A 13896-nucleotide genomic window follows, 5' to 3' on the forward strand; every position below is an offset into this window, starting at 1 on the left:
ACATAACTCACGTTACCTCCAACATTGCTACCAACTATCAATATGTTTAACTGATGTCTCCTCCTGTTAAAGGGATAGTTCACCCAAAAATGAAAATGTGATGTTTATCTGCTTACCCCCAGGGCATCCAAGATGTAGGTGACTTTGTTTCTTCAGTAGAACACAAACGAAGATTTTTAACTCCAGCCGTTGCAGTCTGTCAGTCGTATAATGCATGGCAATGGTAACAAAATTTATGAGAGTAAAAAAAAACATGCACAGACAAATCCAAATTAAACCCTGCGGCTCGTGACGACACATTGATGTCCTAAGACACGAAACGTTCGGTTTGTGCGAGAAACCGAACAGTATTTATATAATTTTTTTACCTCTAATACACCACTATGTCCAACTTCCTTGACCGCGTGCACAGCATCCGGTGCGTGAGGTGTGTACGCGCTAGGGCTGCATGATAAATCGCATGCGATATTTTACGCACATCTTATCAGTAAAGCCGGTTCTGTAATCAGTGGTAAATCTCTACACGTGCGTGCTTTCACATTGAACAGCATTAACTACACAGAGCCGTTGTTCACTGACGAGCTGCGCAAAAAAATCGTGCGAATATGAACGTGGTTTTGCACAGCTCGTCAGTGAACAACGCATGCGATTTATCGTGCAGCCCTAGTACGCGCTCTGGCGTAGTTTACGTTAATGGGTGTGTTGATATCCAGCCGAAGAGCAATCAACCATAACTTCAGGCGAGCAGGCTCAGAAGTTGGGAATACGTGGAAAGTTTGAACAATCCGGATAAGCGCAAGTAAGTACCATTTTGATTAGCCGTCGTACCTAAGGTAAATCTCCATAACGTGCGTGCTTTCACATTGAACAGCATTAACTACACAGAGCCGTTGTTCACTGACGAGCTGCGCAAAAAAATCGTGCGAATATGAACGTGGTTTTGCACAGCTCGTCAGTGAACAACGCATGCGATTTATCGTGCAGCCCTAGTACGCGCTCTGGCGTAGTTTACGTTAATGGGTGTGTTGATATCCAGCCGAAGAGCAATCAACCATAACTTCAGGAGAGCAGGTTCAGAAGTTGGGAATACGTGGAAAGTTTGAACAATCCGGATAAGCGCAAGTAAGTACCATTTTGATGAGCCGTCGTACCTACAATGACTGTGCACTGTCTAAACAATGAGTGACGTATACGCGCGAGAGATCACTTCCGGCACTTGCGTAAACTACGGCAGAGCACTACACACCTCACGCACCGGATGCCGTGTGCGCGCCCAAAGACAGTTGGACATAGTGCTGTATTAGAAGTAAAATATGATAAAAATACTGTTCGGTTTCTCGCACAAACTGATCATTTCGTGTCTTAGGACATCAATGTGTCGTCACGAGCCGCAGGGTTTAATTTGGATTTGTCTGTGCATGTTTTTTTTTACTCTTTACTTTTATTTTGTTACCCTTGCCATGCATTATACGACTGACAGACTGCAACGGCTGGACTTAAAAATAATAATTTGTGTTCTACTGAAGAAACAAAGTCACCTACATCTTGGATGCCCTGGGGGTAAGCAGATAAACATCACATTTTCATTTTTGGGTGAACTATCCCTTTAACAGGTGTTTTGATGTGATTGATGAATCATATGGTAAAAAAACTGATCTTAAACACTATTTTAAACACAGTCACATAAAACTGACAAACACTGAACTCTAGACCGTTTTTAACACATTATATGACTTATGTCTCCAACAGAGAACGGATCAACATAAAACAGATATACAAAATTACCATAGTAATAGTTTCCTCCAAAATACCAGTTACTAAAGTCATTGCTAGTACTGTAAACTCATGCAATGTATCTCCATAAAACATTGTAAGCAGCTTTCAGGCCTTTACAAAATAATACTACAGAGATGCCATGGTATAGTGAAGTATAAGTTGAAAAGATGTTTGGTAATGAATGGGTATTTTATTCAACACCACGATATTTGCATGATATTCCAAGGTAATAATACCACAATATAACCATGATAGTCAATTACTATGGTACTTTTTTCTCCCTACACTTATAAAAGTGCATTTTATATAAGTGCTGTCAAACGATTAATCGCATCCAAAATAAATGTTTTTGATTATATAATATATTTATTTATTATTTTATTTATTTAGTCATTTAACAGACGCTTTTATCCAAAGCGACTTCAAAAATGAGGACAACAGAAGCAATCAATTGTAGTATTAAAACAACTAAAAACAGATCCAAAGCTAAAAGCTAAAACTTTATAAATACTACCTATACACATTTTTAAAAATAAAGAAATTAAATAAAAATGACAAATGCATACAACAAAATTTCAAAACTTAACATTTAAATGAAAAACTAAAAATAAAGCTAAAAACAATTCAAAATATTAAAGAACAAAAGGTATAAGTAGGGCTGTCACAATTACGCAATTTGGCTGACGATTAATTGTCTAAACAATAGTCACGGTTATTGCGATTAATTGTCTGTTTTAGGGCATTGTACGATTATGGCGATTATCATGATTAATTGTCTGTTTTTATGGCTTTCATTATATAATTGTGATTAATTTAAGGGATCAGTAAATAATTATGATGTTATCTTTTAATCTTTTTGAGTTATTATTTTGCAGTGTAAGATTACATAAAGTATTCCAAATTCTAAGAATTGGCCAATACATATCCAACACCAGCGCTATTTGTTTTCTAGACCACTACAGAATAACATTACTGTGTTTGTGGAACTAATGCTCACTCTTTCTTTAAACCCCTTGTTAAACACAATCCACTAAATACTCACTTCCTCATTACAGAGAAAAACTACATTTGAATAAAAATATATAAGCTTTGAAATTAAACTAGCTGACTGTATACTTTAGCAGCAAAAACAATATCTTGGAAAAAAAATATTTGGTGCACATTATACAATTTAAACATGTTTATTCTGTTAACTATTTGTATTCTTACATTCAATACATTCATGAATATAAGATAGAAATCATGAGAAAAAGAAAGGCTACTAATAATCTTTCTGTTTGTGATAATTCCTTCCTTCCTGAAACTTAAAAGTATTATAATGGGAATATATCATCTTGGAGAGAGAGTTTTATGCTGACTATCATAACTGAACGCAGGGCCGTTTCTAGGCGGTCACCTAGGGTGCCACCAGCTGAAGGGGCGCCAATGAGCGCACGTACTGGCACTTTTAGCAGGGTTGTGATAAAGAGTTGTACAGTGTGAGAAAAATTACGGTGTATTGATGTGCGCATGCCCAGTAGGTTTTGCTGTATGCCGTCTAGCCCTTCCACTCCAGCCGAAGTCTGTTTGACGCGAGTCGCGTTCAGTCGTTATTCCAGCAGAGGGCGCTTTGTGGCCCAGAGAGCCCGTTCGCCATTGAGCCCCATTCAAATCTCAGGACGTATTTTTTATTATTATTTTTATTATTACAGACGTTTGTATGAGGAAAACGTATTATCCTTCTAACATGTTCATTTTAAAGAATTGTTTTTGGTATAAATATAAAAATCCGCTACGGAAATCTATAAATAATATATATTTTTAAAAGGCTCATTAAGTAATAATAATCGAGATTGGTCCATCCTAACCTGAGAAAAGCCACGTGACCAAGGCGTCTACGCCCGAATAAAGAAATTTGAATAGTCATTGCATTAAAGGGGTCATATGATGCGATTTCAAGTTTTCCGTTCTCTTTGGAGTGTTACAAGCTCTTGGTGCATAAAGAAGATCTGTAAAGTTGCAAAGACTAAAGTCTCAAATCCAAAGAGATATTCTTTATAAAAGTTAAGAGTCAGCCACGCCTACCTAAAACGCCTCGTTCTAACACGCCCCCACATACCTACCTCACTATGTGGAAATATTAGCATAATGCGGCCCAAATGTGCACGCAAAGAAAGAAGGCGTGGTTTCAGTAACCGCAGTTAGTGTTGAAGCAGCATGTCAGGGAGACGCTGTGTGTTTCTAGGCGAAAGCAAAAGCACTTTATTTGGCCTTCCGGAAGTAGATGCAATTAGGAATCATTGGTTAAGATTTATTTACAACAGAACAGCACAACCCAGATGTTCGAATTTCTGCAACGCATTTTATGGACGACAGTTTTTTGAACCTAGAAGAGTACAAGGCTGGCTGTGCACAAAGGCTATTTTTAAAAAAATGGGTCAATTCTGACTTTGCTATGGCAATCTGGCACTTCTGAATCAGCGACTGTAAGTATGATTTGTTATTAGTGTAAGTATTTGCTATTGACTGTTCAAATGCAATTTTTGCGCAGCGCAGAGTAACGTGTCGTGTGTGTGTGTATGTGTGTGTGAGGGAAACAGGGTCACATCACAGGAGAGTGAACTGTCTGTCAGAAATCATAGCACGTCAGCTGTCTTAACCGCGGCTTGTGTACTGCATCATCACTGTGTCTGTCACGCGACTCTGTTGCCCTTTCAGGCTTGAACTGATGGTAAAGCTAACGACATTATTAACTGTCTTGATATTTATTTTGAAAGATGAAGCTCGCGATTATGGTAAGGGGCGTTACATTTCCGACGAGTGCTTGCGGTGTTCGGCCAATCACAATGCACTGGGTCAGCTGGCCAATCAGAGCAGACTGCGCTTGTCGGAAGGAGGGGCTTTGTAGAAAACGAAGCGTTTGAGAGAGCCGGGGCATAGAGGACCTACAATAATCTACAGTATTTGAAAAAGAATGTGGGTTTTGAACATTAAAGCATGTCAACATATTCTGTTACACCAAATACACAAAATAATGATCTTTAAAATAGCATCATATGACCCCTTTAAAAGCACACAGTGAGTTGTGCGTTCACACTGAAAATTCCAAAAAGAAAAAGTACACTTTCATACCCGGATGATGCCCTTAAATAACCGAAAATGTTCTTTTAATGTTTATGTTATCTAAGTTTTTAATGCAGTCATATTACAGCCATGCTGGACACTTCATGCACTCAACTGTAGCAGCTTTAATTATGTAGCGAAGGGGGAGGGGCTATTATGAATGACAAAATAACCTTATATAATTCATACACTACATTGTTGAGTACATAGTGTATAAGTGCATAGTGTATAGTGCGTCATTTGGGACACAGCTGGGGATGTGTTCATGCTACCAGTTAATGCTGTTACAGCATATTAAAGTTTTAGCTGAAACGAAAACTTTAATACATCATCGATGATAATAATAACAGTCAAACGAAAAATCAATAAATTTATAGACATTATTGCATATACTCACTCACACACGAATATGCTTACGTTTTACTATGTGCATAAATGAGTGCATTTTATATACTTGCAAAGCATACAGGTCACATTTACTCTAGTAAAGTTAAATTATTTGACCAGATCTATACTTTTATCTCCACAGCAATAAATAAAGAATACTGCAACCAACAGGTGCTTCGCTCATGTGTATCTCATGGTACCAATGTCATATATAACACCCTGCAAACTCTTGTGCAAGTCACCATCACACAGAAGCAGCAGCTCTTCTCCGAGATGAGCAGAACCTCAGATTCTCAATAAGAAACCCAACGGTGGTGATTCCCACCAGACCAGACAGAACCAGACGAATCAGAGCCTCAGTGGAGCCACAGTGATCCAGACAATCTGAAAGAGATGAGACTTGTCCATAAACATCTTCTGTAGAAAAAAAAAGGCCACTGCACTTTGCACAGATGTCATTGTAGTAGGAAAAGTGTTTTGTGGTGATTGATTTCTCACACCTTCCTGTCGTGGGCAGATCTCTTTCTTGTGAAGACAGACGCTCTTATTGCTCACTGGATTCACAGCCGTGCAGCTGTAGGTCTCTGGATCGTTATAATGAAGCTCTAATGGTAAACTGAGGTTGATGCTGAGATCAGGATTGCTGGTCTGGTTCAGCATTTCACTCCCTTTATACCACGAGATAGACACGTCTCGATCATTTTTCACAGAGCAGACCACAGAGCAGAAATCCTCCGTTGCTTGTGGCTGCTTTAAAGTACCTGCAGAGATTTGTTTTTATGTTACATTTCAGTGTTAAAGTTCAGGCAGTCTTTATTTTGTTGCTTTACTGACTCAAAAACAAGCTCCTGCCCCTCTCGTCCAGCAGTGATTTAGAGGAACCCTACAGGACAAGTGAACTGACTAAAAAGACTCACCTGTGGACCGGTGCACAATAGTAGGTACAGACACCGGTGCTTTAGGAGAAGAAAAAAGTTAAATCTTTTAATAGCCACATTTTGCAGAAACCATCAAATCAAACAGATATTTATTAATTAAGTAACATCTTATCTACAACATTATTTATGATAATATTTGAATATTATTGTAACCAATTAATATAACGTAGGAGATAATGCACAAGTGTGAATTAACTGATTTTAAAGCACGATGTTGAGGCCTAATTTATTGTTTGTTTCGGCAGCAGCTGTAACTTACCATATACATCAACTCTGATCTTCCTCTCAGAGATGTCTACCCTGTTGGTGAGAGATACTTCATAAACTCCAGAATCACTGGTACTGATGTTCCAGATGGTCAGTGATCCGCTCTCTTGATCTAGCTGCAATCTGCCATCAAGTTTTTTTTCATAATAGGTAAAAACGTTCCCTTTATTCATCTGTGCTAGACGGGTGGTAAGATCACCACTTTTATAAAACCATATTGTCTCAGTGCTTTTATTTAGTTGAGTAGCTCCTAAAACAACATTGACTCTTCTTCCTGTAAAGAGATGCCTACAAGTTCACTCACCCACCTCAAACATTTTTTAAAAAAGCAAAGGGAAAGGCTAATGTCCTGATCAGTGAATTGTGGTTAAAGGGGTGGTTCATTGCGATTTCACTTTTTTAAAGTTAGTTAGTGTGTAATGTTGCTGTTTGAGCATAAACAATATCTGCAAAGTCATGAAGCTGAAAGTTCAATGCAAACGGAGATATCGTCTTTTAAAATTCTGGCAGTTTAATGCCTACAAAAACGACTGGTAGGGACTACAACGAGTTACTTCCCGGGTTCGTGACATCACAAACCCAGATAAACCCCGCCCTCGGGAAAAGGCAGCAAAGGGGGCGGGGCCATGCTGCGCTGCTTTAGAGAAGAGGAAGAGAAAAGTAGAGGTGCACGTAAAAATCAATTCGCCTATTTCTGAGGGAGGGGCTTCATAAAAGCAGGAAATGATCAGCACGTTTCTCAGAAGGGACAGAGCGGTGTGGAATAAAGGTAAATTATGTGAAAAATAATGCGTTTTTAGCCAGTTTCTGACTTAGTCCTTTGTGTGCGTGTACATTTTCCACAGAATTTAACATTTGTGTTGACTTGTCTTTGTTTGATTGTTTGCACTGCAGGTTTGAAACCTAAAGGACTTGCATATGTGTGACTTCCTCCCACCTCTGAACCACAAAGAAAATGCCCATTACTGCCGCCAGTTCTCAAACATCACCGTTTCTGTCAAAGTTTCCATGCATAGATGTTTGCTTTGTTTTATGATATGCAGAGGCGGACAGTAACTAAGTACATTTACTTGAGTATTGTACTTAAGTACACGTTTTGAGTATCTGTACTTTACTTCAGTATTATTTTTTCTGGGAACTTATGACTTTAACTTCACTACATTTGAAAGACAAATATTGTACTTTTCACTCCACTACATTTCTATCAAGTTCCTCAAAGTAGAAAGTCGTTACTATGTAGCAGCTTTGAAAGTCAGTGGGTGATTTTTTTCTTCTCTATAACGGGTCCCTTGAGGTCCACGTATACAACAGAGACTTTTTGGACATTCCCTATATCTCACTGATTTCCTGGACTTTTCTCTCGTTGATCTTTACTGCTATGGAGTAAAGAAGCATCTCCAATCACTGCTTATCCATGATGCTCCTCAAGGGTCGCCGTGTGAGTTCCTGGACACAATCAGGGAGTAATGAATGGAGCCAAAAGAGACGGGAAACTGGACTAAACAAAGGTTCAAAGAGACAGAGAACATGTAACGGGTTACGCTAGCTTGCAGCTAAAGAATCGTTCAGTTTATCAATTTGTTCACATTCTCTGTTTGAAATCATGACATGCTTTTAATTTACTAAAGTCACATTTAAAGCTAAAACACAGGAGTTCCCACACATTTGAGAAATTGATTTTCACTTTCCCAAATATTAGTGTTTATTGTTTTAGAGCTAATATTTTAGAACTATAGAAAAAGATGAATTCCCTCTTGCTGTAGGTTCTATCATTACACCACTAGATGGCGACCAATGACTGTCTTTAGTGTGTTGAGAGAGCCCTGGGCCCCTGCCTGTAACCCTCAATAGCCGCTTTTCCACTGTCGGGCCAGGGCTAACAATGAGCCGTGCTGGGCCAATGGCCTCGCACCTCAAGCCGAGAGCCCAAAATCAAGCCGCTTTCCACTGTCGGGCCAGCACTACTGTAAAACCCTCCCTTAACACGTCTCTTTGAAGCAAACGTCACACATCTCCAGCATTTTACTAGCGAGGGGAAAATGAATGAAAACGATATCGTAAAGCGAACTTAACAGAAACGTACGTTTGTTCCTAACATAAAGACTTAAGACTTCATCATAGATGTTTTATATGATTTAGGATTAAAAATGTAATTTCACACATTTATTAATTTGTGTGAGCATGCTAAATCAAATGATTTATCATAATTTCACATTAAAAGAGAACACATAGGCTATTCTTTCTTTATTTTTTGTTGTATTATTGTGCTCTCAGTGAACTTTTGAATGTTTGACAGATGCAAAAAATTATATATTTGTGGTACTCTCCCGTTCACTGCTCTTCAAGTTAACCCAACTATGACGACTTCCGCTCGCTGCTGAGAAACCAGGAAGTGTGAAAAAGGTCCATGAACCTGACACTGGCCCTGTCCCAAATATGTGTGAACGTTCAGTCTTGTGGTCTTACAATGTCTGTGAAGTTCAGAGACCGTAGTAGGGTGTCCCATTGGTCATTTTTCAGAAGTGTGCTCGAACATAAAGCTGTTACAGATTTGAGTCCCAAAATTAATATTTGAATAAATAAATAAATACATAATTATTCACTCATCTTTGATGCTTAGGTGTTTTTATCGCACTCCAGACCAAGAATAAACAACAACAAGAGAACACACACACAAGAGCAACAACATGAGCCCCATGAGCTTAGGGCTTCCGTAGATTTGAGATGGTTTTCATGTATGATTATGTATGATTATGTATGATTGAGATGGTTTTAATGTATGCTTTTCTGCTCTTGTGTACTTGGTTGATTGTTTTGTCTTAATATCAACTTGGTATTCGTTAATGTGACATTTTTTATTTAAGAAAAACGATGACGGCACGGAGGTAAAGGGCGTTTCATGCCGCCACATGTGACCGAAATCAAATATTAAGGCTATTAAAGCAGCTCTATGTAACTTTTGGCGCTCTAGGGGTTAATAAACAGAACTGCACACATCCCGCGGAAGAACATTCCGACCGGAGCTACTTCTCTAAGTTTATATCTATGGCGATTCACGCAGGTATGTGTTATTCCGCAGCGGTGACCCAATAGTCCAAATATAAGTACTTATTATAAGTGTACCGGAGTGATTCGGAATAAGACCAAAACGCAGTTTGGAAGATTAATTCATGATGTACTCGCTCATTATATACATTTAGCAAATTTTGAAATTTTGTTTTACATTTTAACACGAAACAACAACATTCACTCATCCGCCACCAACTGCAAACGGGTGCTACATACATCTCCAGCCACCAAGTATGGTTTACAGTCAAATCATGCTGTGAGTGAGCAGCGAATCAAATGCGCCTTCAACCAGTCGAGACCGGTTACAACAGACTGGGACTGCTCACTGTTGCCAGGCAGAGTCTAGCGTTCCTCACTCTTCTCTCTGCTCGACGGTTGGTAACTTCGCCGCTTCAGGTAAGTTACTGCTTCTACCTTCTGAGATACTGGATCTGGGCTCGCTACTTTACATATGTATCGATAATAAAGATATCAGCTAATAATAAAAATATGACCTAGGCCTAGATTTAAAAAAAAAAAAAAAAATCATAAAAAAACAACAACATTGGCGTTATGTTAACAAACTGACATTTAAAGTGGTGAAATCTTGAGAATTAATGCATTTTTGGTCGTTTAGGGCTGATGCTGGTACAACAGCATGTCAGTGAAAGCGGGAAACATATTATTATGACCGTTTTGACAGACTTTTTTTGTCCCTCGAGGACCTCTGAGTAACTGATTTATTTAAAAAGGGGTTAGAATACAAGCCCACATCGACAGAATATCAGTCTGATTAGTTGTGCTGCTCACTGTTGCCAGGCAGAGTCTAGCGTTCCTCACTCTTCTCTCTGCTCGACGGTTGGTAACTTCGCCGCTTCAGGTAAGTTACTGCTTCTACCTTCTGAGATACTGGATCTGTGCTCGCTACTTTACATATGTATCGATAATAAAGATATCAGCTAATAATACAAATATGACCTAGGCCTAGATTTAAAAAAAAAAAAAATTTCATAAAAAAACAACAACATTGGCGTTATGTTAACAAACTGACATTTAAAGTGGTGAAATCTTGAGAATTAATGCGTTTTTGGTCGTTTAGGGCTGATGCTGGTACAACAGCATGTCAGTGAAAGCGGGAAACATATTATTATGACCGTTTTGACAGACTTTTTTTGTCCCTCGAGGACCTCTGAGTAACTGATTTATTTAAAAGGGGGTTAGAATACAAGCCCACATCGACAGAATATCAGTCTGATTAGTTGTGGCCACAGGAATACCGCACCCAGGAAAGCCTGATAAACAGTAACATTATTTTCGCATGTTTCTAACATACACTGCTCAGAGACAGAAGTCGTCGGTCGGTGGGCGCAATTTCGCTTAAAGTCGCCCGCAATAAAGGCATTTCCGTCTTCACTACAAGAGTCGCACTGACTAAAAACATGGACGTAGTGTCCGTGACGTCATCCGTAGATTTCCGAAGAGCGTTTTTGAAGCCTAAAGTGGGCGGAGCTGGCTGCTGAAGCCACGCCCACCTAGCTCGACGGTGGTGACCGCAGCGGCAATCCACCTGTCACTCAAGTGGCCACGCCCTTAATTATGCAGAACTTTAAGGCTTAATTTAATTTAAACGGATGAGTTATAAAAAAATTCACCCCCCTCACATTTGTCATGAAGGGCCAAATTAGCTATATAGACCAAAAGCACTTTTTGAACCAGGCTGTAAACATGTTTTTTTCTGCTGTAAAGTTGGCCGTTTTAACATGGGGAGTCTATGGGACTGACTCCCTTTTGCAGCCAGCCTCTAGCGGTCAGTCGATGAATTACAGTTTAAGTCACTTCCGTGTTGGCTTCACGAGAGAGAGCGGGAGGTGCCGCTATTTCAGAAATTGGGAAGAAGAATGACGAAAGTGTTCACTGACACGCCTTTTGGTCAGTGAACATGTCACAGCAGTGGGGACTACCTCGGCTGACCGACTGCCTCTGATGAGTGGACACTGGTTTGCTATAGTTATACAGATTTAGATATGAGATTTTTTATCCTCCTCGTAGTTTCAGGTGAGTGAGTTGTTGGGGGTTATTGGAGGGATATCGCTTCAGGCTTGTCAAACTGTGTTTGTTTTTCAAAACAAGCCATGATCAGATTTAAATACGCAGACATAGACTTTATGACAGCCAACATTTCAGCCCCGCGAGCAATGCAGCTTACAGTCACTGAACGTGTATGTGTTGATAATGTAAAGTTTCTTGCGTGCATCCGTTTTAACGCGTACAGTCTGACATTAATGATATCTGAGATCCACCGCGTGACTTGAGGATCATTGATGCTCCTACAGTCTGATATCAAGCAACAATGGCAAACGCTGCTGTCTGTGTGAATATGCTTGACTGCGTTTAACCCTTTAAGACCCGCCATAGAAGAATTACGCCAGAGTATATATTAGGTCTTTAACATGCTGTGTTGAGTGTTTTCATATGCCATACATCAATACAATCCTTACACCCACAAATTGAAAGCTATGTATGTAATAACCATAGTAAGTACATTAATAACAAAAGTGCACTAAACAAAACAAAAAATTTTAAATAGTTTTTTCCCCAACATATTTTATTAAACACAGTAATATCACAAATGTCAACCTCTAACTTGTCAATGTAAAAACACTTGCATAAAACACTTTAAAACTACACACAATTGATTTGGACTGTTTACATAAATTAGTTTGTGAGAGACACTCATTTTTATAAACGGTGCGTTGTGAAAAGTCAAACAGATAACATATTGCTTTTGAGAGCAATGTTGATTTAATTACTCTACTCTAGAATCTGTACTTTACTAGAACTAAAATGCACAGTACCACAGCCACACTTGACATGAGTCACACAGCCTTTTCCCGAGACAGCTGTACCAGAAATGCAGGGGTGGAAAGAGTAGGCCTGTCATGATGATAACTTTTTGTTGTGCGATATATTGCCCCAGAAATAATTGCGGTAAGCGATATTATTGTCATTTTAAAGACCATTTTATGCCACTGAATATATAATCATAATGTAACAGCATAATAATGCAAGAAGGCCTACACACTTCCAAATGACAACAAACTTTACATTTTTAAGAATATTTAGATCACGGAAATTAAGTATCAAAACATTAGATACCTTAAAAAACCTGCATAAATAGTAAATAAACATTTTCTAACAAAAAGTGCAAAGTAACAAGTAGAATAAAAGAAAAATGCAACAAAAAAAACTTGTATGGATATTTTTCCCAGACCTTCTTTTCTCTGTAAATGAAGGCTGCACACTATTGCTGAAAAACACAATCACTACTCAGCACTCAGATGTCTGTATGCACAAAGGCACAGATCCCTAAACAAAGCCATATCTGAAGATGAAACTTTTTTTTGTAGAAGCATTTTTTATTTATTTAAACTAGCGCCTCATGACTACACCACGTTATGTATTAGAAGCTGCAAAAGACACAGACGCAAGTGGAACGTACAAAACATGATGACATGAATTTTTAAGTAAATATAATGGGCGATATATTGCATCACCAAAAATGATTGAGGTCATCTACATATATTGCATGATAAGTCGATATATTGATTATTGCGACAGGCTTAGGAAAGAGTGCTAAGAAATTGTTCTTAAAGAAAAGTATTGCTACTTAAGGAATAATTTACTCGAGTACAAGTAAAAGTACTGAAAAATAATATGACTCAGGTAAGAGTAAAAAAGTAGTTTGCTGAAAAACTACTCAAGTTACTGCGTTACAAAGTACTAGGGCTGGTTTGAATTAGGGCTGCACGATTAATCGAATGTGATTGTCATGTGCATTTTGTTAGTAAAGCCGGTTCTGTAATCAGCAGTAAATCATCATCACGTGCTTTCAGATCGAGCAGAATTTACTACACATAGCCGTAGTTCGATTTTATTGCGCGATTCTGAAATCGTTCGCGATAATGACAGCTGTTTGCATAGCTTCTCAGTGAACTACAGCTCTGTGAAGAAAATGCTGCTCCATCTGAAAGCATGTGAAAATACCACATTTAATAACATGTTTTTACTCCAGACTCACTTCATAACGTCAGTCGAGTGTTTGAAATAAAACCTTCTGTGAGATGATGTAGCTTCTTACACAGAATAAGGCACGCAACATATTTCATAGTATTTAAGCAGCGATAAAGGCATTGCATTATAAATATACTTTATTTGAATGAAAATTATAATAATAAGAACTCAGATAAACCGTATATTGCCGTAGTCGTGTGTTTATTAGTCACGCTGAATCAATGAAAGCAGTTGAATCTTCTGTTTATTCAGCTGCAGCGATAGGCATTTTCTGGGTTTCTTCTGCGAGGCGTATTTGGAGTTTCAG

The 13896-nt window shown here is 38.6% G+C and overlaps 1 protein-coding gene across 1 annotated transcript; it reads right to left on the reverse strand.

Moving 5' to 3' along the window:
* Nucleotides 1–5405: 5405 nt before the first annotated feature.
* On the reverse strand, nt 5406–6643 carry LOC107550138 (SLAM family member 5-like). Its single transcript, XM_016231366.1, has 4 exons — nt 6463–6643; nt 6183–6221; nt 5766–6026; nt 5406–5649 (listed from the first exon to the last, which is right to left on the reverse strand). Exons 1-4 carry the CDS (start codon nt 6641–6643, stop codon nt 5510–5512), a joined length of 621 nt encoding a protein of 206 aa, XP_016086852.1. The 3' UTR covers nt 5406–5509.
* Between the last annotated feature and the right edge of the window lie 7253 nt (nt 6644–13896).

Source organism: Sinocyclocheilus grahami, unplaced genomic scaffold, assembly GCF_001515645.1.
Source record: "Sinocyclocheilus grahami isolate Dianchi unplaced genomic scaffold, SAMN03320097.WGS_v1.1 scaffold389.1, whole genome shotgun sequence".
NCBI lineage: Eukaryota > Metazoa > Chordata > Actinopteri > Cypriniformes > Cyprinidae > Sinocyclocheilus > Sinocyclocheilus grahami.